The 26,991-nt window shown below is 42.9% G+C and overlaps 1 protein-coding gene and 2 long non-coding RNA genes across 7 annotated transcripts in view; 1 reads left to right on the top strand and 2 right to left on the bottom strand.

Moving 5' to 3' along the window:
* The window catches only part of LOC310843007, a 57,700-nt gene extending 51,970 nt beyond the window's left edge, over positions 1-5,730 (bottom strand). The window contains exon 1 of one of the 2 annotated variants that reach the window (XR_014563446.1): positions 5,671-5,730. This is a non-coding gene — a long non-coding RNA (uncharacterized lncRNA). The remainder of the gene's footprint in view (positions 1-5,670) is intronic. The other variant, XR_014563447.1, reaches the window with a different exon arrangement.
* LOC310843033 lies at positions 487-3,698 on the top strand. Its single transcript, XR_014563476.1, has 2 exons — positions 487-673; positions 2,626-3,698. It is a non-coding gene; the product is annotated as an uncharacterized lncRNA (long non-coding RNA).
* A 16,533-nt stretch (positions 5,731-22,263) lies between the features above and the next one.
* Positions 22,264-26,879, bottom strand: LOC310842899 (uncharacterized protein). Of its 4 annotated transcripts, XM_083735141.1 has the most exons (9): positions 26,722-26,879; positions 26,023-26,099; positions 25,586-25,617; positions 25,340-25,456; positions 25,132-25,211; positions 24,894-24,987; positions 23,391-23,474; positions 23,199-23,303; positions 22,806-23,067 (listed from the first exon to the last, which is right to left on the bottom strand). In XM_083735141.1, the coding sequence occupies exons 1-9, from the start codon at positions 26,730-26,732 to the stop codon at positions 22,831-22,833; spliced, it is 837 nt and encodes a 278-aa protein (XP_083591267.1). In that variant the 5' UTR covers positions 26,733-26,879; the 3' UTR covers positions 22,806-22,830. The 4 variants fall into 4 exon arrangements, with proteins under 4 accessions (XP_083591265.1, XP_083591267.1, XP_083591266.1 ...); XM_083735139.1 differs by lacking the exons at positions 26,023-26,099; positions 26,722-26,879 and adding an exon at positions 22,264-22,799 and having other exon boundaries at positions 23,016-23,067; positions 25,586-26,013; XM_083735140.1 differs by lacking the exon at positions 26,722-26,879 and having other exon boundaries at positions 26,023-26,519.
* Between the last annotated feature and the right edge of the window lie 112 nt (positions 26,880-26,991).

The raw sequence follows: 26,991 nt of genomic DNA, 5'->3' as shown, positions 1-26,991 counted from the left end.
AGCAGGTCCAAAGAATTTCAGACCCTCCAAGTCTCCCTATTTTCCAGGGATATCTCTGATTTAGAGAAGCCATCCCAGTTTCTGAGTTGATCCTGGATTGTCCCACTTGTCCTTAGGTTGTCCCTATTTTCATTGGAGAAATGTTGGAGGGTATGGAGTTATCCGACCCGCCGAGCCATCTGAACACAATCCTGTATAGGAAAGTGTTTAATGTTTAGTGCTTAATTATGTTTTCATTATGCTTTTATATATGTTTGGAAGAAAGGTGTCTCTGTCCAAGATGACCAAATGAAGGCATTGATGCTACAAGTGGCTCAGGTGACAGATGTTGTGTGGTACGTTTGTAGCATATCTGTGTTTCGCCTGGGGAGGAGATGGGTTGTACAAGAGTACACTTTCTTGTACTCTTGCCCCAAAGATGCTGTCTGAAGCAACAGCTTCTTATGTACTGTGACTAAGATATCTGTTTCATTGCCATGAATGAATTTGGGAATTGGACAAAAAAGGAATGGACTAGAAGGCTTGGCGGATGTTCTTTAAAGGTCAGTGGCCAGACTGTACCAGCCATGCCTCATTAGGGAAATTTCAGGTCAAAGGCCTGGAAGAACTTGGAAATAATTGGAACGCAAGGAGAGGCTATAGGGAGAATATGCATCCTCATCCCAGTCCCCACGTAAGAGGAGGGAGTTAATCTGTGTCTGTAAAAGCAAATGTAGTTTTGGGAATGGATAGGGATCAAGTGTGCTGCTTTGTCCCCACAACTGATGTCATGCACACACATCACATGACATGCTGACACTATGCAAACATGTCACATGACATACTAAGATATCACATGCATGCGTGAGTGAGACAGGCAAGCCGCATGTGTTGTGCGATTAAGGTAAGTGCACCATGCAGTGTGCGTACACAGCCTCTGCATTTGGGGGCGGCTCCCTGCTTGAATTTTTTTGGGGGGGCCCTTGGTCTCCCCGATGCCCCAGATGGTGCCTGTGATAGAATATTCACTCCCCAGAGACAGATTTGGAGCTGGAAGCATATTTCAGGGTGCAACTAGGGTTCTGATGTAGGGCAGGGGCTTTGCTGTATGGATGAATGATTAAACTCTTTGCCTCCAACTGTTGCCTACCTATAGCTTTGTAAATCACTGGATCCAGGCAGTGGGGCAGATCCTTATCTCCCCCACCCACTGTGGGCCAGGTTTGACAGGTGATGTGAGATGACCTGTTTTTGCCTGCAGAATTTGCAATCTGCAGGTAAAGGCACCACATATTGCAGCTGATCATATTGTTGTTGTTTAGTCGTCTTAGTCGTGTTCAACTCTCCGTGACCCCATGAACCAGAGCATGCCTTGGAAACTCTCACTTTCTTCTCAAAGCTCCTCCTTTTTTATGTCCATGGAGTTTTCTTGGCAAAATACTGGAGTGGTTTGCCAGTTCCTTCTCCTGGTGGATCACATTTAGCCTAAACTCTCAGCTATGACCTGTCTGTCTTGGGTGGCCCTGCATGGCATAGCTCATAATTTCTTGGAGTTATTCAAGCCCCTTCGCCATGGCAAGGCAGTAATACATGAAGGGGCAGGTGATCACAGAACCATAGAATTGCAGAGTTGGAAGGGACCCTGGGGATCATCCAGCCCAACCCCCTGCAATATAGGAATACGCAATTGTCCCATACAGGGATTGAACCTGCAACCTTGGCATTATCAGCACCACACTCAAATTGACTGAGCTATCCAGCTGATCAGGGCTTGCATGGTGTGGTAATGCAGGCAATGGCTTTTCCACTTGCCTTGCCTCACCTCCCAGCCCCAGGAGCCTTTCCCAGACCATGACTTTGAGAATAGCAGAAGCAGCTGGGGAGAGAGGAGTTCAGGGACAGTTTTAAAAAAATTATTTTATAAGTTATGTGTCCTTGTTTCTCAATTTAGTCCTTTTACATGGTTTTGTATGACTTGTGGTCTTTTATGCATTGCGATTTGCTGCTATTTTTATCAATTACAGATGAGTAATTATTTATTATAATTGATAAGTGTAAACTGTTTATTGCTTGCTGATGTTTAATTTTAGTGTTTACTATTGGATTCTAATGGATCTTTGCATATTGCTTTATTTGAGTTAAGTTGTCTATTTTAAAGTGACTTTTTATATAGGATCAGAATGTTACTGTTAATGTCTGATGTTTTATTGTTATTTTTTTGTGAGTGTTGAAAGCCACCCAGAGTGGCTGAAGCAACCAACCCACCCAGATGGGTGGGGTATAAATTAAAAAATATTATTTATTATTATTAGTGGTGCCTAAATAAATCCAATATTACAAACAGTACTACCACCCCCAACACCATTGCTTTCCTGTGATTTCTCTTCCAAGAGAAAGCCATAACTGGGTAAGTGCTACCCATGGAACAACTAGCCATTCTGAGAAGTGGGTGAAATGTCAGGAATGCCCTTTCCCCCCAATTCTTCCTGTGTTCTGTCTGTGTTTCTTCCAGATATTGCTGAACAGCCAGTGTCGATCCTCTCTTTCCAGCGCTCTAATTACAAACTAACTTCTCCCAATGTTGCAACTGCTACTGAAAGGAATGTCATTAATTTTTCTCCTTTCTTCTTCTGACTTTGTCTGCAGCTATGGGTGCAGAGATACAGGGAAGAGCAGCAGAGACCACCAGCAAGTAGCAGCTGTGATGTAAAACAGCAGGAAAGAGTTGTTCAGAGGGGAAGAAAAAGAAGGGGCCTCACCTTCTTCGGTAAAGGTTTGCGACAACATGAAAGGCATGAACTGTGAAACTAAATAAAGGCTTGACAGACAAAAAGAAGGATTTAAACCAAAGTAAAAGAACGTGGGAGGTTGCATTTTTTAAAAAAACCAATACCACGAAAACATCATGACATCTATTTTCTTACCACCACCCCCAGACCTTTTAAACAGCATCATGTTTTAGCAATAGAATGGAGAACGTTTCTCTAAAATAGGAAGTTTGCAGCTGAAACCGGAAGCCTTACTGTTGCCAAATTCTGCTTGACTTCCTTTGAAAACACTGTCATGTCGAATCGTGTAACTTTTCTCGATAAATATTCTGTTGATTTTGGAAATTTCGGGCTGAGCTACCTCTCAAGGTCTGGTTCAAAAGTATTTTGAATGTGTATTGTGGGAAATGATATACAATGAGTTGAAAAAAAATGTTTTATATAACTTTTGTGGGGGGGAAAACCAGAAGCTTTTTTTACTAGGAATTTTAGATGCAGAGATACTAAAAGAGCAGAAATGATTGTTTATGTATGCAATGACAGCAACACAAATACTACTGGCCCGGAGACGGAAAGAAGATAAAGTCCCGACCAGAGGCGAATGGCTGATGAAGATGATGGACTATGCCCAAATGGCAAAAATGACTGGGAAAATCAGAAACCAAGAAGATAGAAACTTTAATAAGGAATGGGGAAAATTTACAATTTACTTAAGAGAACATCGTAAACAACTAAAGGCTTTGGTGGGATTTGAGTAACGCTTGTAATTTATTATAAACTAAGGAGGAAAGGGATTATTTCAAGAAAGCAGAGAAAATATATGATGCAGTGGAAAAAGTTTGATAATGGAAACCATGGAGGGGTGGAGGAAAGTTCAAGGTTTCAGGAATCCTGAATGTTGATGATGATGATTAATGTTTGAATTTAAATGTATAGAGTAAAACTGAATAATTTTTTTGGGTAAAAAATAAATAAAACAGGCATGAGCCAGGAAAAACAATAAAATTGCAATATGGCTATCTCAGAATGACCAGTTCAACTTAGAAGAGAAGCAAAAAGGGTTACCAAGAGAGATACCTTTGTTGAAACCTGGACTCCTTTCTTTTCATATGTAAGGGAAGGAGATAACAATTCTCTCCCACCAACAAGTGCATTGCCTGGGCCCCACAATTGAGGGAGGTGACACCATGTACCATGTGTGAGTGACATCAGCACGCCAGTGATACTTGTTTTTTAAAATGTGTGCACTCAAGCATGCGGTATTCCACTTTGGATACCAGCATTTAATAGAGAAGTTGAACAAATTCAAGCAACCTTTCTTCGTAAAATCCTTGGTGCCCCTAAATGCGTAAATTATATAACCTTATGTGCTGAATCTGGTCAACATCTGACAGAAAACCAAAGCATGGCTCTCCACAATCAAGGCCTGGCTGAAAGTCCATTTTAGAAAGTGTGTTCTCATTAAAAGAGAGCATGTGTTGCAGTGGGGGCAGCCAAGACACCCTTCTGTTGCCAGGCAGTTTGGGATGGGATGCCTCTGGCAGGGATTGGTAGCCTGAGTTGCTGGGGTAATTTTCATGTTGCCAGTTTGGGGGTTGGAACAGAGATTTTTTAAACAGTTGCTCACAGTGATCTGCTTTCTCTTTCGCTGCATGTACCGGATCACCTGCCCGCAATCCCTTAATTTGGGTCTTGTGAATTGACCTTGCTATGCCTGTCATGGGGTCGTCTGCCATTGGGGCAGGGGCCCGGTAGGTATTTTGTCCATTTGGCTGATTGGCTGAGGCCATTTGGTTTTTGCCGACTGCGTAGCAAATCGTCACAACTTGTAAGGTTGCGGTTAGGCATTGGTTAAAATTGGTTGGAGGAGGGGTAAGGATTGGCTGGGCCTTCCCCTCCAATGTTGCTGCTGCAAGGGAATTCCGTTAAAGGAATTCAGGGGCTTCCCATCCTTTCGTCCAAACCCCTGGAATCGGGTTTGGGCTGCTTAAGCCCCTGGGAGCATGCGGGGAGAAGCTGAGGCCTGTGGCGTAGCTCCAGTTCTCCCCAACATTGTTTCCCCTCACTGACTTTTGCTGGAATCCAGAAGTCAGTTCTGTCCCCAGGTGGGGGGACAGATAGTCCTAACCAATGCCTAAGCAACCACTCACATCCATGTATGTTAATAAGGTTGTGGCCAAAATTATGCCAAAAACCTTAAAGAAAAATTCTGTGTGAAGTGTGTGTTATTGGGGTGGGGGTGTCTTGGGGACCTCGACACGCAACAACATCTAATTCCTTCTTAAAGGTAAAGGTATCCCTGCCCGTACGGGCCAGTCTTGCCAGACTCTGGGGTTGTGCGCCCATCTCACTCAAGAGGCCAGGGGCCAGCGCTGTCCGAAGACACTTCCGGGTCACGTGGCCAGCGTGACATCGCTGCTCTGGCGAGCCAGAGCTGCACACGGAAACGCCGTTTACCTTCCTGCTAGAAAGCGGTCCCTATTTATCTACTTGCACCCGAGGGTGCTTTCGAACTGCTAGGTTGGCAGGCGCTGGGACCGAGCAACGGGAGCGCACCCCGCCGCGGGGATTCGAACTGCCGACCTTTCGATCGGCAAGCCCTAGGGGCTGAGGCTTTTACCCACAGCGCCACCCGCGTCCCAATTCCTTCTTAACCTCTATGCTTAAAGACCGTATTATTTCCAGATTGTATAGAGCAGGGGTGGCCAACTCCCAAGAGACTGCAATGTACTCACAGAATTAAAAACTGGCAGTGATCTACCCCCTTTTGGGGGGTTCAGGTCAAAGTTGTTGAACTTTTTTAAGGAAGGAGGACAGCCAGGGGTACAGGGCTAAGTTGTTGAGCTTTTTGAGAGAGGTGGGAAGCCCCAATTTTTGAGAATTCAAACCTAAGCTCAAGGGAGAATGGGGAACAGCCACTCACCAACGGATTGCTGGAGAAACAAACAGCTTGAGTGAGTAAACTCTGTCTTCCATTCTTCAGATCATGCAACAATGGAGGGCGAGGCAGGATTCTATTTTAACAACGCTAAGGAAAGGGACATAGTGATCGACCTGGGGATCTCCCAGTAGATCGTGATTGACCAGTTGGACATTCCTGGTATAGAGCAATTCAAGACAAAATCTTGAGGCCAAAATAGTTTGGCCATTGCCCTCGAGAGCCTCGAAGTACGTGATGAAAATCAAGCAGCGGCTCTACAACCACGAAAAACAGCCCTTGTTACCTCATATGCCGAAATCTTGTTCTCCGGAGGCCTTAGGTATCACAACATCCCACGGAACCTGTGCCAAATATCTAAAGGATCTACTACTCCCTTCCCATCAAAGAGCTTTTATGCTTGCGAGACTAAATGCTTTCCCCTCCTCAGTGACCAAAAGCAGATTCTCACACATTCCATTTCAAGACCGTATGTGTGCCTGCACTCAAGAAGTACCTGATTCAATGGACCACATTCTCTTAGATTGTCCTTTACACAGCAAACCTTGTCAGCTGATGCTGAGCAAAATGTTGGACATCTGGCCCACAACTCTGAGAAGAAGCCAAATAAGGTTTCTCCTGGCAGATTGGGACAAAGACATTACTGCTTTAGAAGCTTCCCTTTTAGCCACAGTTTTACCCAAAAGGGTTCCCAATGAACTATCCTTTCAAGAAATAGACATGGCATAGTAGAATGGCCAAATGCACACAACCATAGTGTGACCTTATGGCCCTTGATAGCTTCACCCTTGTCTTTCTAATTATTCCAGTTACTTGAAATGTTTTATACTGTGATGCCAATAAAGGTATTTGATTGATTGTTTGAACACACCCTCCAACCCCAAGACTTGTATATTGGCAAAATCTATTTGTTGTTTCACAACTTTCTGACTAGTTGCAGGACCTTAGCCAGACCTAGCAGAGTACACGCAGAATCCATGGAAGCAATTGGCGACTTGGCTACAGACAGGATAGACGAAGCAGGAACCAGGAACTTGTAGTTAGGAGTTTATTATATACAGTGGGCTATTTACAGGAAGAGAACACAGATCTTTAGCTAGCTCTCTCTGACACGACTCACAACTCCTACACTCACTGACACAGAACAACTGAACCCAAACTCTAAACTACCAGTTGGTAGGCCATTAATTATCACTCCCTTGAGAGAGCTTGACCAAACAGGGAGCGGTCTCCATGTCTCTGTTATCACCAGGCAGACTTACTCCTTCAGATTGCCTTCTGGCTGTCTGCCAAACCTTAATTGACTCTGTGTGAGTAGCTGCACGTACACAGTTTCTCAACATCCTATATGTGTGAGCAGGTTCCTGGTGTCCTACTAGGGAAGGCTTTTCACGCAGCAGTATTTTCACCTTGTTGGATTCAAGAGCAGCAATTCTGGTTATGTTAAATCAATTTTAAGTTCTCTCGTTTTGCCAGAAGATCAGCATTTGAACAGCTTCACATATCACATTTTAAACCAGACTCCTTTTAAGATGCTGAGAATTCCAGCATCTGAAATTCACTTCCTTTTCACTGCAGCATGTGTCAATGTCATTTCTCTTCTCTCGGTTGGCAAAAAAACCTCCCCTAAATATGCTTATGATCCCTTTAAAAAGAGCCATCTATATTTGACATCAGAAGCAATATGTTAAGGTTTTATGTCTCCAAAACTGAGAGACAAAAATAAAATAAAATACTGCTTTTGATTCACTTACCATGTATTTCCCTCCTTAAGTCCTTCTGCATATGGGCTCTTTTCAGTTTTCGTCAACTAACATAAACATCAAAAACAAAGTTAAGGAAAATATTTACACATAAATACATAATGATAAACTATATTGTGAAAGTTATCATCCCATCTTTCTACTACTTTTCTTGGCAGCAAATGTTGAGAGTAGCGGAAGTAATTTCTCTCAGATGAGCCCACTCTGTAGAGAGAACAGGCAATGATGGCAGGTCTTGACAGCAGCATTACTGATTGCTATTTATTTCTGAAAAATCACTTGGAAAAAGCTCCTTCACAATTTGAAATGACAAAGTCAGAAAAAGATAAAAAAAACAGTGCTAACCTTTCAAAAATTCCAGTCAGTTTCTAACTGTAAGTACCTGCCTGCAAACACATAGACCATATGTATGGGCTCATCAGGGGGTTTCGATTTGTTGTAACTCACTGAGTTTACACTTAGTGGCTTTCTTCTGCCTAATACATTCAGTGTTGCTTAGGAAGCCATTTTAGTCCCATCACTTGAGGAATGTTCCGCCCTTTATAAATCCCTGATAAAATATTAACACTTCAGTAGCTGATACCCGAACAGCCCACTGACGTCCCCATTAGTGTCTATTTGTGTCACCAAACAGCGCTCAAAGTGTTTTTATTTCTTATTTAGCCCCCCCCCTTTTATGACAGTGTGGGTTCATATGGGCCCAATCATAACATCAAGCGACTACTCCAAATATGTATAAACTTCCATCAAAAGCAAGTCTTTCAAAGTTCATGCATCTTTCATCGTCTATGTAGCCCTTGCTCACCACTTAAAAGAAAGGACCAAAGGATTTATGGTGAAGTCAGAATAAGCGTTCTTAAGAACATTTCATGTGCTGAACAGACTAGACGGCAAAGATCAAAATAAAGGCCTAACCACCAGAATAAACTCACGAGACATGTCTCTAAAGTGCAATCAGATGGCCCTATCTTTCCCTCACACACTTGTGGTAGCATGACTACCACTGAGTCAACCAAAACCCATAGAAGAACCCTCCAAGCGTCGTGACCTTGAATTTGATATTTGTGTGAGGAAATCCATCCTTTCAATTCAGCATATGATTGACAGAGCACCCTTTTAGCAAAAAGCCTTTTAACTAGGGCTGTGCACACCAAATTTTCACTTCAAATGTTGACCCTTTGACAGCTTTCTGGTGAATCATTGGGCAAATTATGTGACAATTGATTATACCTGCACACATACAGGCATGATTTAGGCTGGTCTATTGGGGCTGGGCCAGCCCAGCAGCTTCGCAGTCACCTAGAATGACTTGTCTTGGGCTGAGAAGTTTCAGAGCTGGCCTTCAAGATGACAAGGCCCAGGGGGAAAGAGTTTAGATAGTCCTGAAGGGCTGTTTATGGGAGTCCCCTGACTTGAGTGAGCCAGTCTTTACATATGGTTGAGGGTGGGGCCGTTGACACATGATCACTGTGTTTAATGGGAGACAGACTCCTTATCTGTGTAGAAATGTTAGGAAAGATATCAGAGAAGCCTTTAAACAGCTCCATTTTTTTTAAATGGTGTGAAACCAGCCATGCTATTCCAGGATACAATATCCCACCACTCTAATAAATGCCAAACATTTTCCTCACCATTGAAATCTTGTCCTAAAGGCCCAGGTATATATATATCTGTTTCTCTCCATCTCAAAGCCCCTTCCAATGTCTTTCCTTCTTTCTTTTCATGGTTGGAAGCTCAATTAGTTTCATGCAATACTGTGCAGATTTTTTTGCATGGCGAGAATGTCCTTTTTTGCTGCTGGTCAACATTTAAAGAATATGTATAGTTACTGTAAGTGTGTTTAGGTACCCCCCCCCACAAAAAAACCGCTCTCCTGATAGTGTGTGCCCTGTGAGCTCTGGCTTCTGTAAATATCCTTCTTTTTCTTTGTGGAGCTTGCAACTGTTCAGTGCTTATCCTCATTACAAGTTGACCTAATTCTAGTAGGACATGATTTGTACAATTAGAGCCATTGTATGGCCTCCTTTCAAACGCCAGTGTGTTTGAATAAATACTGTATGCATGACACTTTAAAAGTTACACTTGAAAGTTCCTGTCGTTGAAATCTTAGTAAAAATTGTAGCTGCAAGACTTTCTGGGGCTTTTCCCACACCCTAAGCTGCATTATATAAGCATTGCAGCTGAATTCCATCTGAATTATTTTATAACAATAAAACTGCTCCACCCTGTTGAGAAGCAGAAGGAACTCACTGGGTCAGGTGGTGTTGTTGTGCAGAGAAGTCAGTGTGGTGTTCAATGGTGTGTGGTGAAATTTGTTTTAGGTAATGTGGTGGGAATGTAAAAAGGTGAAATGCTTCTGGGAGATGATATATAATGAGTTGAAAAAAATGTTGAAATATACATTTATAAAGAAACCAGAAGCATTTTTATTGGGCATTGTGGGGATATAAATAGAAAGGAATGTAAGCTCTTTTTATATGCAATAACAGCAGCAAGAATATTATTGGCCCAAAAATGGAAGCAAGAAGAGTTACCGTCGATTGAAGAATGTAGGATGAAGTTAATGGACTATGCAGAATTAGATAAACTAACAGGAAGGATTCAAAACCGACGAGACCAGAAATTCACGGAAGACTGGAGTAAATTTACGGACTATTTGAAAAGTAATTGTGAAGAACAGATGACGTTTGTAGGGTTGCAAGAAGTTTTGTGAGGAGTATTATTAGAAGTATTGTAAAAATGGATAAGGGGGAGGATGATTTGTTAAGAGATGTAAGGGCAATACAAAATTAAGAAATGCATAAGAAGTGGTTAAAACGGTGGATCATCAGAGGTGCTGATGGAAGTCCAAAAAGATTGTATAAGTGATAAGTTTTGTGGTACATTTTATAATTTATATGTTAAAATTAATAAAAAATATTATTTAAAAAAATCATTTTAGGGGAAGAGTTTGGGCTAGAGGTTCCAGCTTGTGAGGGAGATTGGGTGGGGCACAACGCACATGCGACTTCCTGATGTCATGCTCGTGAGCATGGTGTCTCCTTCCCGAAGCTGGACAGAAACTTCCCAGATTTTGGGAAGGAGGTGCCAGGGCTCCGACAGGATGCTGCAGCCCTTCTGCCTCCTTCCCAAAACCAGGTGGGCTTTAGGAAGTTGGCAAGAGAGCTCTTGGACCCATCAGAGCATCGTGCCTCCCTCCCTACGCTGGGCTTCTCGGGGTTTGGGAATGAGTTGCCCAGCTTTAATACTTTAATACTCTAATTTACCAGGAATGTTTAGGGGGCTAGCCTAGTCCCCCGTGTCCACTGACCACACACCATTGGTGGTGCCAATGCACTGGTGAAGGCAACCTGCCATTAACGTTGGTGTCTTTGCATTGTGTTGGTCTCTCAGCTGCCTCATCCTTCGTTCTGCCCTCCTGGCAAGCAACAGTGATCTACCTAGTAGGAAGCTGGTATATAGGCCAAGTGCATATGGAAGCAAATTATCTTGTTTTCTCTCTATAGTTTACTACAGGGGGAAGCAGTTGGCCAGACTTGTATATATGCCAACAGAACTTACTAGCCTGCAGAAATCTTTACTAGCTTGCTACAAGGCTTCTGTGTTGAGTGCAGGTGAGGGCAATCCCATCCTCCGCAGCTCACAGGAAATGTGAGCTTTTGACTCCTTGGCAGGTTGTGTTTTTTAAAAGAGGGGGCAGAGAATGCAGCACTCCTCTGCAAGCCCTTTGAGTTTCTGTGCTGGTTGCAGAGAATTTGACTTTCTTTCCTCTGTGGCTGGCTTAGGAAACCATCAACTTTTCTGGACTCCACAGGCCCTCTCATTCACCTCCAAACAGGGATGGGGAATCTGGAGATGCCTAGGTTTGAACTGGAAGCCATTCCCCAAACTCTTTGCTGCATAATTCCCATTCCTATTGCTGTTTTTAAGACTTACTGTATCAATGAGAAGCAAGCAGACAATCAAAACTTTGAGCATCTACACATATACATTTGGTTGCAGTGAACATAAGAGCAAAACAAGCAGGCCACAGAAAACCTCCCACAAATATATCATCCACAACACACAAACCAATCAACACTAGTCAAGGGAAAAGGGAAAGGGGATTACTCAGTCTATAATTTCACTCTGTAAGGTAAAGGTAAAGGGACCCCTGACCATTAGGTCCAGTCGTGACCAACTCTGGGGTTGCGGCGCTCATCTCGCTTTATTGGCCAAGGGAGCCGGAGTACAGCTTCCAGGTCATGTGGCCAGCATGACTAAGCCGCTTCTGGCGAACCAGAGCAGTGCACGGAAACGCCGTTTACCTTCCTGCCAGAGTGGTACCTGTTTCTCTACTTGCACTTTGATGTGCTTTCGAACTGCTAGGTTGGCAGGAGCAGGGACCGAGCAACGGGAGCTCACCCCGTCATGGGGATTCGAACCGCCGACCTTCTGATCGGCAAGTCCTAGGCTCTGTGGTTTAACCCACAGTGCCACCCGCGGCCACACTTCACTCTATAAAGTCACCTAATATTTGTTTACCTTTGTTTTGATTTTGAATAACTTCATTTTGCTGCCAGTATAATATAGAATGTTAGTAAAAATTAATTTCCCAAAATGCCAAGAGGAGATTTCTCTAGGAACCCTAAAAAAGTAAGAAAAGCTGCTCTGAAATAGACCAAACACTGATCTGGCTCAATGGCCCAGAACATGCTTCTGAGATGCCCACCAGCAATAGCCCTGTTTCATTACTCACCTCACCCCAAACCCAAAACAGCTAGTATTCAGTAGCAAACTGCCTCTGAATCTATAGCTTTGATGATAGCAAAGGACAGGTTCACTTCATCTGGGAGATCAGATTTTTCTTTTTTCTTTTGTCAGAGCATATTCCAAAAATTACTCGCCGTATGCTTCCCCCTCGCAGACACTCACAAAATAGCGTTTTCGCCAGCAAGCTGGTTTAAAACTTTTTGAGGTTTTAATAGCTTTTAAGAACTCAACTGTAGCTATTGTGTTGTAAATTCTTTAGCGGCATGTGTGGGATGTGCTAGCAAATTCTTGCAAAGAGACCTTTCTCTGGAGGTTTTCATCCCGCTTGATTTAGAATGAGCAGGATTTTACAGTGTCAATAACCCCCCAGCTGTTTGCAGAGCCCTGTCCTGGCGATGGGAAGACATTGTAGCTTGAAATCCATATAAAGCACGAACTTTTTCTTTCATGATCAAGCTCGCACAAAAGGATTGCATGCAATGTTAGATAGATTTGCAGTAGCTCCCACTTCGTAAAAGTAACAGTGGGGCAAAAGCTTTATTAGAAATATTTCTGTGTGTGTGTGTGTGTGTGTGTGTGTGAGAGAGAGAGAGAGAGAGAGAGAGAGAGAGAGAGAGAGAGAGATTTTACATCTCAAGCAAACATAGTACAGTGGTACCTTGGGTTAAGAACTTAATTTGTTCTGGAGGTCCGTTCTTAACCTGAAACTGTTCTTAACCTGAAGCACCACTTTAGCTGTTGGGGCCTCCCGCTACCGCCGTGCCACGTCACCGCCACACAATATATGTTCTTATCCTGAAGCAAAGTTCTTAACCTGAGGTACTATTTCTGGGTTAGCGGAGTCTGTAACCTAAAGCGTCTGTAACCTGAGGTACCACTGTAAACTAAAAAGGCCTGTTTCTAGTGACTGAGACCTGCAGTGTAGGTAGCCCATGGGGGCAATGTGAACTGCGTGGCACCTCTCCGCCACCTCCCTCTCAGCTGTAGGGCAGCTGAGGGAGCGGTGGTGGGCAGACGCAAGTCCCACGCTGCCGTTTCAGGCAGCATGGAGCCTACAGGCCCCCAAGCCACCATGTCACTCCCAGGAGAGGCGCATGGCTCAGGCACACTACAGGCCCCATGGTAAGTGCCAGCCCCTGCAGTGTGGCGCCCAGTGCCAGCCACATTTCATTACATTGGTTGACTGAACTAAAAAGTTTAGTGAACCCATTTTTAACAAACAAACAAACAACAAACAAACCAAAACTCATATTTTTGTCACTCCCCTCCGTGATGACACCTGTGGTGTCCCGCACCACCTGCACTCCCCTTCCTCCGCCACTGGCTCTTCTTGTATTCTAGGTATCAGCACAGCTTGTTTCTTGCACTCACACAGCACCTCAGCTTCCTGCACTCCACATCAACAGTAGGCTGCAAAATAGCGAAATGAAGTAAAAAATTTCATTCATAAGAAATTCCCACTGTGAAAAAAAGGTTTTAAGTGCTTACACTCACAGTGTTAAGCAAATAAACTAGAAAATAACACTTGCAGCTGTAAGTATCTTATTTTTCCTTCTTTTAATAATTTCAATGTGTGTGTGTGTGGGGGGGTGTGACAATAAATTTCCCACACCGGGTACCACCTGACCTTGCTATGCCACTACCCCATAGCTCATCAGTTAGGCTCTGAGCCCAAAGCCAGCCCCTCTCCTTTTTTAAAAAAAATGTTTATTAAGGGTTTTTTAATTACAATATAAATAAGCAAGCAAAAATATTACATATCATAACATATTTTCTTATCTCCTTTGGACTTCCTCACATCTCCCGCTCCTGCGTTCCAAGTTGTAAAAATTAAACCAGCAATTTATCACCTTATCTCCATCCTTACTATCTAATTTTCAATGTTATATCTCAAATTTTAGATACATTTATTTCACTCCTTAAAAAATTAAACTTAGCCTAATAGTTATCTAAAAATTTGTTTTTTCTTGAATTTGCCTTATCTTCATAATTCACTTCGTCTGTTTTAATGGTGCCAAATTGTTTATGATCAAGCATCCTGCTTAACATTCATACAGTTTACAATATTTTTGCAAATAAATCTTAATTTTTTTCCAGTCTTCTTCTACCGTCTCCTCTCCCAGGTCTTGGATTCTGCCAGTCATCTCGGCCAGTTCCATGTAGTCTATCAGTTGCATCTGCCATTCTTCCAGTGTGGGTAAATCTTGGGTTTTCCAATGCTTAGCGACGAGTATCCTTGCTGCTGTTGTTGCATACATAAAAAATGATCGATCCTTCTTTAACACCCCTTGGCCGACAATACCCAAAAGGAAGGCCTCTGGTTTCTTAGGGAAGGTATACTTAAATACCTTTTTCAGCTCATTATATATCATTTCCCAGAAGGCCTTCACTCTAGGACAAGTCCACCAGAGGTGAAAGAACGTTCCTTCATTTCCCTTACATTTCCAACATTTGTTATCAGACAAGTGGTATATTTTTGCAAGTTTGACTGGGGTCATGTACCATCTATATATCATTTTCATTACATTTTATTTCAAAGCATTACATGCAGTGAAATTCAAGCCAGTAGTCCACAACCTTTCCCAGTCCTCAAACATAATATTATACCCAATGTCCTGTGCCCACTTTATCATAGCCGATTTAACCGTTTCATCTTGTGTGTTCCATTTTAACAGCAAGTTATACATTCTTGAAAGTACCTTAGTCTTAGGCTCTAACAATTCCATTTCTAACTTCGATTTTTCCACCTGGAATCCTAACTTTTTATCAAGTTTGAAGACTTCTTTAATCTGAGCGTAATGTAACCAATCTCGGACTTTGTCTTTCATTTTCTCCTGACTCTGCAATTTCCAATTGTCCCCATCTTTTTCTAATATTTCCCAATGCTTTGGCCAATTGGCCTCCATATCGAGCCTTTTCCGGGCCTTAGCTTCCAATGGTGAAAGCCACCTTGGAGTTTTATTTTCCAATAAGTCTTTGTATTTTGTCCAGACATTAAACACTGCTTTTCTGACAATATGATTCTTGAAAGCCTTATGAATCTTAACCTTGTCGTACCATAAATATGCATGCCAACCAAACGCATTGTCAAAGCCTTCCAAATCTAATACATCAGTGTCCACAAAAAGCAGCCAGTCTTTTAACCAGCAGAACGCTGCTGCTTCATAATACAACCTTAAGTCTGGCAGGGCAAAGCCCCCTCTTTCTTTCGCATCAGTTAGTATCTTAAACTTAATTCTGGGCTTTTTGCCCTGCCAGACAAATTTGGAAATGTCTCTCTGCCACTTCCGGAAGCACTCTGTTTTGTCCACAATCTGTAATGTTTGAAACAAAAACAGCATTTTTGGCAATACATTCATCTTTACAGCAGCGATTCGGCCTAACAAAGAAAGTTTCAGTCTTGTCCAACTTTCTAAGTCTCTCTTAATTTCTGACCAGCATTTCTCATAATTATCCTTAAATAGACTCAGATTTTTTGCTGTTATGTTTATCCCTAGGTATTTTACTTTTTTAACCACATTTAACTCTGTCTCTTCCTGAAACCGTTCTGACTCTGTAACTGTCAAATTTTTTCCCAGTACCTTAGTTTTCTGCTTGTTTAATTTAAATCCTGCCACCCGACCAAACTCTTGAATCAGTTGTAATACTTTTTTCGTGCTAGATTCTGGCTTCTGTAGGGTCAAAACTAGGTCATCTGCAAACACTTTAAGTTTATATTGTTTCACTCCGACCTGAATTCCTTCAACCATCCGGTCCCCTCTAATCATGTTCAAGAGCACCTCCAGGACCGAAATAAATAACAGTGGGGAAATAGGGCAGCCTTGTCATGTTCCTTTTTCAATTTTGAACTCTTCTGTGATCACATTGTTAACTATCAATTTAGCCTTTTGTTCTGAGTAAATTACATCTATCCCATTTTCAAAACCCCGTCCCACTCCCATTCCTTCCAAATTTTTCTTCATAAATTTCCAAGAAATATTATCAAAGGCCTTCTCCGCATCTATAAAAATTAACACTGCTTTTGTATTGATATTTGTTTGCAAAAGTTCCAAAATATCAATGATGTTCCTTGTATTAGCAAACAAATGTCTACCTGGGAGAAAGCCTGCCTGATCCTTATGAATTACTTCATTTAAAACTTTTTAAAATCTGCTTGCTAAAATATCTGCAAATATTTTGTAATCCACATTTAGAAGAGAAATGGGGCGGTAGTTCTTAAGTTGAGTCTTTTCAGTTTCCAATTTTGGTATCAATGTGATAAACGCTTCTTTCCACGATTCCGGCGCCTTCTTCCCCTCCAAAATTTCATTGCTAACCTCCAGCAATGGTTGTATCAGATAGTCTTTCAAAGTCTTATAATACTTGGAGGTAAGCCCATCTGGCCCTGGGGATTTGCCCAATTGCATGTTCTGAATGGCTTGTTCAATCTCTTGTCGTGTTATTTTACAGTTCAGGATTACTCTGTTTTCTTGTGACAGTTTTGGTAGTCCATTCTTTTTCAAAAATTGTTTTATCTCAGCCTCATCTTGCGGCCCTTGAGTATATAGTTTTTTAAAATATCTCTGGAAGCACTTTCTAATATCTACAGGGTTCTGAATGTTTCTTCCTTCAATCTCTAAATTTGTAACTGTATTTAGTTTTTGTCTCTTCTTCAACTGCCATGCTAGCAGTTTCCCGCATTTATTCGCCAATTCAAATGTTCTTTGTTTCATTAATTTAACTTTCCACTCTATTTCCTGGTTTATCAATTTGGAATATTGTGCTTGATAGAGTTTAATTTCTCTCAGAATCGGCTGTGACTTCGGGTTTAATCTTAACTTCTTCTCAAATTCTTTAATTTTCTCCAGGATCTTGTCTTTTTTCTCATTTTGTGTCCTTTTCTTTACAGCATTCTGTTGTATCAAGAACCCCCTCATCACGGCCTTACTTGCGTCCCAGATGGTTCTTTTTTTCCACTGTGGTGTTCAAATTTATCTCAAAGTAATCCTTCAAAACTTTTTGGGCCTTCTTGGTGATCTCCTGATCTCTAAACAAATTGTCATTCATCTTCCATTTAAAGGAACCGGTTGGTAGTAGTGTCATATCCATCTTTACTGCATTATGGTCGGCAGCCCCTCTCCTTGCCTCTTTCCCCAGCAGCACCCCTTGCCTCAGGCCGCTGAGAAAGAGACTTTGGGGCTTGGGTTCCCTCCAGTCTCTGGTTCACCCCACCCCCCGGGCAAATCCAGATGCCTTTCCTGGGGAGTCTCTCCTTGCCTTGGCAAAAGGCGGGCAGCAGCTGGCAAACCGGGTGGCATGCTGGACTCTGGCCTGATTCACTGCAGGACAGTTTGGGGGAGAAGGGGAGACAAGCCGCCACATCATACAACCATATGTCTGGCAACGAAAATCCACCTCCTTATTTTATATCTATTAAAATTTTATATTTAATTCTCAATTTCTTCCCTTGCCAGACAAGGCTGCTCTGAGCCTGCTTTTGGCCGGGGAGGGCGGGGTATAAATAAAAAGTTATTGTTGTTGTTGTTGTTGTTGTTGTTGTTGTTGCTGTTGTTGTTGTTGTTGTTATTATTATTATTATTACCTAGAAACATATTTTTGCCATTCTCTGAAGCATCTTGTTCTGCATACTATTGGAGTGGTTTGAAATAAAAATAGAATTTGGGGCAAAATATATTCATTTTTATAGCCAAAATTCTTCCCATTAGAATTTCATTCTTCCCCATAACTCAAGGTTTTTTCTTATATCTGTTCATGTCTTTACATAATTGTCTTGAAATATATTGGAGTTTTTCACTGTTAACCATATTTCCAGATACTTCACCTTTTTCTCAGTTGTCAGCCCACTGGCCATCTGCCAATCTTTTTTTGCCTGTGCATCCATCTTTTTCACCAAAACCTTAGTTTTAGTTGTTTTAAGATTTGCATATTTCCTTATTTCCTCCAATAACTTAGGTACACCTTTTTTTTATAAGATTTTTTATTAGGAATTGTAACATAACATTTTATCAATAAAACATATCATCCTCATTTCCCCCTACATTTTTTCCCTTTCCCTTCCCCAAAATAGAAACCCCCCCTCCTGCCACCCCCCAGACTTCCCTCAGCTCCTCTCTCTGGTTTTTCCATACTTAGAATTTTCTGCATATTATAAAATTGTAAAAATCCTTAACCTATCTGTCTATATGTTATTAATAATAAATTTGTGAATGTTTATTCAAAACCTGCCAAGGAGTCCAGTTCATTTTGTTGTTTATTTAAATACTGTGTAAAAAGTTCCCATTCTTCTTTAAAGTCACATTTGTCCTTATCACGTAGTTTGTATGTCAATTTCACCAATTCTGTATAGTCCATCAGTTTCTCTTGCCATAGTTTTACAGTCGGGGTTTCTTCATTCTTCCATCCTTGTGCTATTAAGACTCTTGCCGCCGTTGTCACGTACATAAAGATATTCTTAAATTTCCTTGGCAGGTCTTTCCCTAAAATCCCTAACAAAAATGCTTCAGGTTTTTTGACAAATGTTAATTGGAACATTTTCTTCCACTCATTATATATCATTTCCCAAAATTTTCTAATTTTACTGCAATCCCACCACATATGGTAAAAAGTCCCTTCTTTTTCCTTGCCTTTCCAATACATGTTTGAACCGGTTTTATACACTCTTCCTATCTGTACTGGTGTTGTATACCATCTATACATCATTTTCATATAATTTTCTTTCAACAGAGAGCAATCTGTAAATTTTAAATCAGTTTTCCATAATCTTTCCCAGTGTTCAAACATTATATTGTGACCTATATCCTGTGCCCATTTAATCATTACTGATTTCACCTCTTCATCTTTTCTTTCCCATTCTAACAGACTACTACATCCACCTTTCAGCAGCTTCAACTTCCCTTCTACGACTTCCTTTTGGAATCTGAATGTCGTATAGCTAAATCCTTTCTTGTTATCTTCTTTGTATATTTCATGTAGTTGCCAATAATGTAACCAACTCTGAAAATGGTAATAACTTAGGTACACTTCTCAATGGTTCTTCTACAGAAAACACATCACCCGCAAAGGCTTTTTTCTTATAATTCCGTTGGCCCACCCTTATCCCCTTTATGTCAGAATTATTTCTTATCCTCTGTGTGAACACCTCTAGGGCTGATATAGATTGAAGCAGTGATAGGGGGCATTCTTGCCTTGTCCCCTTCTATACCTTACATTGCATTATTTACAATCAGGTTTGCAGTTTGATCTGTATAAATTGCCTTAATTCCTTTGATGAAAATGACTCCTAATTCCATTTTCCCTCTAATAACTTAATCATAAATGACCAAAACCAAAAAGAAATCCAGGAGACTTCCGGAGGCGGCGCGAACGGTAATGGCTGCCCTTTCCTAACCGGGAGAGGGAAGCTCCGCTGGAAAAGGGTCGTCCGCTACGGCGAAGCGGAGACCCATTTTGGAAAACCGCAGGCAGCGGAAGCCTGCGGTCTCGGGACCCGGCGGGCGCCAGGAGCAACCCCCGAAACGTTGAGGGAACCCCGTAAGGGGCTCCGGATCGCAGAGGGGGCAGCGGCGCTGTGGGTCTATGCGCATTCAGCGGAGCGAAGCCGCGCTGCTGTTGCCGGTGAGCGCCGACCTTTCTTCCTGCAACACAAGATTCTGAAACGCAACAACCCGTGAGTAACTGAGGATTTTACTAAATTGTGGGACTAAAAATACTGAAAATAAGCTGAAAGCGGAGTGACGAGGAAAAGGAAGTCCGTCTTCCGCAGCCATTGACTTTTAAAGCAAAGAGCAGGAGGAGTGGAGGCACAGAGAGAACTTTTGACAGCTCAGATTGAGCACCCGCAGAAATTACTTTCAATCCCCTTAAAGACTGTAAGTAACTGATTTTTGGACTTTTATTAGGACTTATATATCCTCTTCTTTGTGGATTACAACTTTACTTAAGAAGCCCAGGTGTCAGAACTGCCTGAGCAGTAGAACTGTCAGACTGCAAATTTGGATACATTGTATTTAAACTTTGAGACAATCTGAGGGAGTTCAGAATGGTTACGTTCTTGCACTACGGAACTCCAGTAAGCACAACTTGAAATATTGTGGCAAACTTAAAACCAACTCTGCTAAAACTACTTTTGTGAAGGTTCCTAAGTATTGGTTCAGATTTTGTATGATTGGAATGGACTCTTCTTCTTAGGACATTTTATGCTCCCCCCAGAGGATTGAGGATTTATAACAAAAATATTGTTTTACTTTCTATTTCCCGGCCCTCTGTTTGACTGCTACCACCTGGGCCGTTGCTTTCTCATGGGAACAACTCAGCTTGACCTTGACTGCTAGATAACTCTGGAATGAGTGGCGCAAAAAGAAAGGGATTAAGAACTAGACAAACAACTCTGACAACCTTAACTGCAGCCTCACAAACACGCAGATCATCTGTGCCTACTCTGCCCTCGGAGGAAAAAGCTACCTCCCTGTCACAGGCAGGGGAGGGAGAAACTGAGGAATTACAACTAGAAGAGATGGCTTCAGGAGGATCTGGTTCTGTATTAGAGAGAATTCTTGAGAAATTGGAGTCTTTGGACAGGAAAGTTGACCAACAAACTGCGAAAATTGACCTTAATACAGAAACTTTAAACAAATTATCTGGGCAAGTTGCACAAAATGCACAAGCAATCGGACAACTGAAGGAGGCTGCAGGTGAAAATCAGAAACTGACCGAAGAGACCAGCCAAAGAGTGGGAGAGTTGGAAAAAGAAGTAAGGCCGCTCAGCAAGCAGGTTGGGGAACACCAGACCTACCTCTCTATGTTGGAACTTCGGAACAGGGAGACTAACTTAAGGATAAGATCGATACCAGAAGCGGAAGAAGGTAATCTAGCTGAGTTTTTGACCAAAGAATTCTCCAAGTTCTGGGGTCTAGAGGAGGAAGACTTTAAAATTGTGTCAGCCTTCAGACTTGGAAGACTCATAAAGAGATGCAGAGTTGGGAAAAAAATGAAAGACAAAGTGCGAGACTGGTTACACTACGCTCAGATCCAAGAAATTTTTAAAAATGATAAAAAGTTAGGATTCCAGGTGGAGAAATCGAAGTTGGAAACAGAATTGTTAGAACCTAAGACTAAAGTACTTTCAAGAATGTATAACTTGCTGTTGAAATGGAATACACAAGATGAAATGGTTAAGTCGGCCATGATAAAGTGGGCACAGGATATTGGGCATAATATTATGTTTGAGGATTGGGAAAGGTTGTGGACCACGGGGATGAACTTCACGGCATGTAATGCTCTGAAGGAAAATGTAATGAAAATGATATATAGGTGGTACATGACCCCAGTTAAACTTGCCAAAATATGCCATGTGCCAGACAATAAATGTTGGAAATGTAAGGAAAATGAAGGAACATTCTTTCACCTCTGGTGGACTTGTCCCAGGGTGAAGGCCTTCTGGGAAATGATATATAATGAGCTGAAAAAGGTATTTAAGTATACCTTCCTTAAGAAACCAGAGGCCTTCCTCTTGGGCATTGTCGGCCAGATGGTGCCAAAGAAGGATCGAACATTCTTTTTGTACGCAACAGCAGCAGCAAGGATACTAATCGCTAAGAAGTGGAAAACTCAAGATCTACCCACGCTGGAAGAATGGCAGATGCAGCTGATGGACTATATGCAACTGGCAGAGATGACTGGCAGAATTCGAGACCTGGGAGAAGAGAGGGTTGAAGAAGATTGGAGGAAATTTAAGACTTATTTACAAAAATATTGTGATTTGGTGGAAAGTTAAGTAGGATGTTTGATCATAAACAATTGGCCATCACAAAATCGGATTGGAATGGGATGTAAAGCGAGACTAAGAGAAACAAATTTTCAGAGGACTATATTTAAATAAGCGGTTATAAAATTTGCAACCTAGATGATAAATTGCATGGAAAAAAATTTATGATGATGAAAATGGCAGGGGGAGATGTGAGGAAGTCCAAAGAAGTTATGAAACTCTGTTGAGATAAAAGTAAGGTTGTTTATTGTCTTTGTACTCTATTCTGTAAAAAACCCTAATAAAAATTTTATTAAAAAAAAAAAACCAAAAAGAAATCCAATAGGGACTAATCTAAGGTTCTGCACTTTGGCAGGAAGAACCAGCTGCACCAATATAAGATGAGGGATACCTGGTTTGCTAGTAGTACATGGGGAAAGGATCTAGGGGTCTTAGTGGACCACAAGCTTAACATGAGTCAACCTGAGGAGTGATGCAGCAGCAAAAAATGCTCATGCTATTTCAGCAACAGAAAAGAAGACAATAATACAATGAAATTCAAAACAGTAACAATTTATTGCACGTTTATTCAAAATCTATTAAAAACTTTCTTTCTTTCTTTCTTTCTTTCTTTCTTTCTTTCTTTCTTTCTTTCTTTCTTTCTTTTCTTTTCTTTTCTTTTCTTTCTTGTTCTACCCAATCTCAGTCCATATTTCATGGCTGGTTAAACCATCTGTTCCCCTCCTGATTCTCAGTGAGTGCCTCTTCTTCTGCCAGTCTTTGGCCAGTTGAGATGTCCAAATAGATCAGCAATTTCTTCAAGGAGGAAAATCACAACTCCTCAACGATTATGTCATCTGGATGGAAAAGAATGAAAAAGAGAGAAAATCAGTTCAGTCCTCTCCGCTTCTTGTAGCTGGAGTCAGTCTGGGTGGTGCTCTCCCAGGCCAGGTGGGAAAGGTCTGCCAGGCAGGGGGCAGGTCCTGCAGGACTCCCAGCAAGAAGACCTGGGAGGTGTGTCTTGGGCAAACAAGGGACAAGGGAGTTCACTGTCCCCAAGGTGTGGGGCTTACCTTCTTTCAGATTATTCCTGAAACATGTCAGCTCCGGACGAATTACTGTGTTCTGCAGAGGAAAGACAAATATGAGACAGTTGACTCTATGAACCCCACCCTGGATGGGTGTAAGAGAAGCAGCCCCACCCAGGAAGGATGGAAGCAACCAAAGAACTGAATACAGGAAGGCAAAATACTTACTCTGAGGTTCGGGAATCTTCGTGAAAGGGCCAGCAGCAGGGACATGCTGCTGGCCGCTAATTTCCTTTGGTCTTCACTCCCCAAAAGGGCGTAATATCGGAGGTCCTGCGGGATGAAACAAATGGGACAGTTAGTTGGGTAAGGGACAGGAGGCAACCCTAAAACCACTCCTGGTGCTATCAGGATACTTACGGTAAGCAACTGGAGAAGGGTGCTAGTATTGGGGGCTTCTAGGAGGAGACCCCCCAGCAGGCTTTGAAATGGCCTCTTCAGTTCCTGTGGGAAAAGAGAGAAGAGAGGTTCTTACTATACGCAGACGATGCTGTCCTACTATCCTTAACGAGCTTGGGTCTGAAACGTCTTATATCTTCACTGATCCTCTATTGCGAATGTAACAAACTCTCTATAAACTATGAGAAGACAAAAATTTTGGTCTTCTCGAATGGTTGGAAATTAGAGAAATGGAAAATAAGAGGGCAAGAAATCCAACAAGTGAAAATCTATAGGTATCTGGGAATCTTATTCCAGAGCAATTTAGGGTGGGCAACCCATCGCACAAATGCCATAAAACAGGCAAAGTGCATCTCATCAGCAGTTGCCCGTTTTCATTATCAGAAAGGTAATCAATTTATTCCTGCGGCAAATCAGATATTTCAAACAAAAGTGCAATCCCAGATATTCTATGGAATCCCGCTATGGGTCCAAGCATATAACAATGATTTAAAAAAGATTCACTCTAGCTTTCTGAGACGTATTCTTGGACTCCCAGCTATGATCAAATATGAAACAATGTGTGCAGAAATAGGCATACACACAATGGAATATTGGGCATGGTCCACCTCAATAAAGTATTGGTTACGCTGCCACTTTCGCTGCCCTCCATCAAGTCTGCTCGCTGATTTGCTCAAAGACTCCTATAAATCAAGATGGTATCAGCACCTCGAAAAAAAGATTGAATCTTTAGGCATCGAGCTGGAGCCCCTGTACAATTCTAGTGAGCAATATATCTCCCATAATATCCTAACTAGACTAAAGGATGTCGAGAGACAAAATATTATGGCAGCTGTAAACAAAATTTGCTCCCCCATATTCTATGAATTAAATATCTTAGATAGCAGAGCCAATTACGTCACTAAACTAATAATCCCAGCCCAACGTAGGGCTTTTATGCTGGCCCGTTTGAATGTTTTTCCCTCAGCATTTGTCAGGGGAAGATATCAAAACATTCCTAGAAACAAGAGACTCTGCAGATGCTCTATGAATGTCCCGGACACTGTAGAGCATATTCTCCTTTATTGCCCATTGTACAGTACGCTCCGTCAACGCGTGCTGTCCCCTCTTTTGGGTGGTCTGGAACCGCAGCAAGGTGAATGTGTGGGTTTCTACCTATCCGACGTTGACCAAAGGGTAACGGCGGGGGTAGCCGAGTTTTTGGTAGCAGTCCTCCAAGGAGCAGGATAACAAGGAAAACCACTGACTCTATATGTATATATATATATGCATTTAGCAAACTGCTGCCTTTTTATATATATTTCAAGGCTTTTATATGTTATTTTCTCTTTTAAGGTTTTATTTCCATAATGCCTAATAAAGGTTTGATAAAGTAAGTAGAGAAGAGAGGTTGAGTGTTAAATTTTGTAAGAGTGTAAAAAGAAGAAAGAGCTGTGCAAAGAGAAGTTAAAGCAGAGGACATACCTCTTTGTCCTCCTCTGCGCTCCCCAGAACTGCCTCTGTTGTTCTATGGAGGATTGAACTCACCATAGAGAGACTGAAGTGGGGTCTCATAAAACTGGAGAGAGAAAGGGAAGGGGTTAGACACTGCCTCCTCCAAGTCTCCCTTGACCCTTCTCCCTCCTGCCTGACTTGCCCACCCAAAGCTCCCCCTGGAGTTCTGTCCCCCTGCAGCCCTGCCCTCCCCAAAGACCCCACTCACCTTAACTGCAGGAGGGCCTCGAAGGCCAGGGCCAGGCTCAGGGGGTGATCCCTGAAGTACTCCAAGTGGCCAAGGATATTCTAGAAGAGAGCAGAGGAGGAAAGTCAGCTCCTTCCAGGAGCCTCCAGAGGACGGCTTCAACCCCAAACGCCAGCCCCTTTTTGCCCCTCCCTCCCCATGGGGGTCCCTCACACCACCCATCACTCACCAGAATGGCTTGGGCAGTCTCCTCCTTGGAGTACTTCAGGGTTCGGAGCCCCCTGAGCCGAGCTGCCTGGCAGTCCTGGATGATGCCCAGGAGATAAAGCTGATCTTTGTCAAGCAGCTGAAAGGCAAAAGTCAGGCTGTCATTTCCTTGTGGGGGTAGGGCTCCTCCACATCTGAGAGTGCAGAGTGCAAGAGGGGGGCAGGTCCAAGGGATCCCCTCCCTGCTCTTGTTTTATCCAATACTCACCGCAACGGAAGGGATGTGGATTCCCAGCACATCTGCAAAGTGAAGGACATGGGGATTGGTGAGTTCCTCCCTGAGCCCCTTGCAAGGCTTTCCCAAGAGTTTTCTCCTGGATTCAAGTCCTACTACAGGAGAGGGACACCCCAGGCCTTGGGGGCCAATCCTGACCTCCTGGCCCCAGAACATGGCTCCCCAGGGAAGATGCTCCTCCCGCTGACAACTGCCCCCCTGCCTTACCCCACAGCCCAGCCCCCTGATTCTCCCATCAGACTCCACAAAACGTAGTGGTTGCTGGGGGGGGGGGGCGGTTGGGTTTCCAGATTCTGTCGCAGATAGGCGGGTTGGATCCAGCCATCTGGCTCCGTGCATCTTTTTACTAGATGCGCCTCCCAGCCCATTCCTGCCCTCCTCCATCTCCAAAAGGAGGGCCACTTGCTCACCCGACACCGTGGGCTGCTCCAGAACTTCCAAGGGGGCCACCTTCTTGCAGCTGATCAGCCACCTTAAGCGCCTGAACCTAGAAGAGACGAGCAGAGAGAGCGACTCAGAAGCTGGCAGCCCCAATTCGTGTGTGTGTGTGAGAGGAGGGGCGTCTGGCCCAATTCCTGCCATCTCTATGGAGTTCTGCGACCTGAAAGGGCATCGGCAGAGATGGAAAGAGGCAGCCCAGAGCACGAATGTCTGGCAGAGAGAGAAAGGAGGCCCCAAGTGCTATGGGTTCAAGAGTTCCAGCCCAAAGGAAAGACAAGCATTGCCAGCTATTAAAGGGCTGCTCTGAATCGTCTTCTTAGGACAGCCCTGCCCTTCCTGGAGAGGGAGGAGACCTCTAGGAGGGTCCTCCAAGCATCAAGATGACCCAGAAGAAGAGCAGAACATGAGGAAGGGGGTAGAGCCTTTCTTGGAGCCAGAGAGATCCCCAGGAAGGAGGAGAAGGCCAAAGTTGTAGGGCAGCTGGAGAGATGCAAAATGGAGCCAGGTAGAGGTGTAGTGGTTGGGGGGCTGGACTGGGAGAACAGGGTTCAAATCTCCACTCAGCCATGAAGCTCCCTGGTGGACCAGAGAGCTAAAGCTGTGGAGGGGACCCAGGACTCACACCCCGCCCCCAGGAGACCAAGAGAAGGCAAAGGAATGGTACTTACAGCCGGCACATCTTCTTGCTGAAAAATCCGCCCCTCCTGTCTAAGCTAACTACCTATCTAAAATTCCCACCCAAGCCTGATCCCAAACTCTGATCCCACCCCTACCCCCAAACCCAGTCCTAACCCTAAACCTAACCCCCACCCTAACCCTACACTTACCCCTAACTATTTCTCTATAAACAAAAGTAATATATATGAAATGCGCACAAATGCACGCAAATGTGTGCAAATATGCACAAATGTGCGCAGATGCGCACAGATGCGCACTAA

Source organism: Podarcis gaigeae, assembly GCF_964106915.1.
Source record: "Podarcis gaigeae genome assembly, chromosome: 4".
In the NCBI taxonomy this organism is placed as follows: domain Eukaryota; kingdom Metazoa; phylum Chordata; class Lepidosauria; order Squamata; family Lacertidae; genus Podarcis; species Podarcis gaigeae.
The sequence above is the reverse complement of the archived record's forward strand: the minus strand, read 5'-3'. Positions and strand labels throughout refer to the sequence as shown.

Excerpts from the sequence above, each read along its gene's own strand:
- LOC310842899 (XM_083735138.1), bottom strand. The coding sequence starts at position 25,996 with ATGGAGGAGGGCAGGAATGGGCTGGGAGGCGCATCTAGTAAAAAGATG. Across the intron at positions 25,457-25,585 it reads TCCACATCCCTTCCGTTGCG|CTGCTTGACAAAGATCAGCT; the intron begins GTGAGTATTGGA and ends TTTGCCTTTCAG. Across the intron at positions 23,475-24,893 it reads GCGCAGAGGAGGACAAAGAG|GAACTGAAGAGGCCATTTCA; the intron begins GTATGTCCTCTG and ends CTTTTCCCACAG.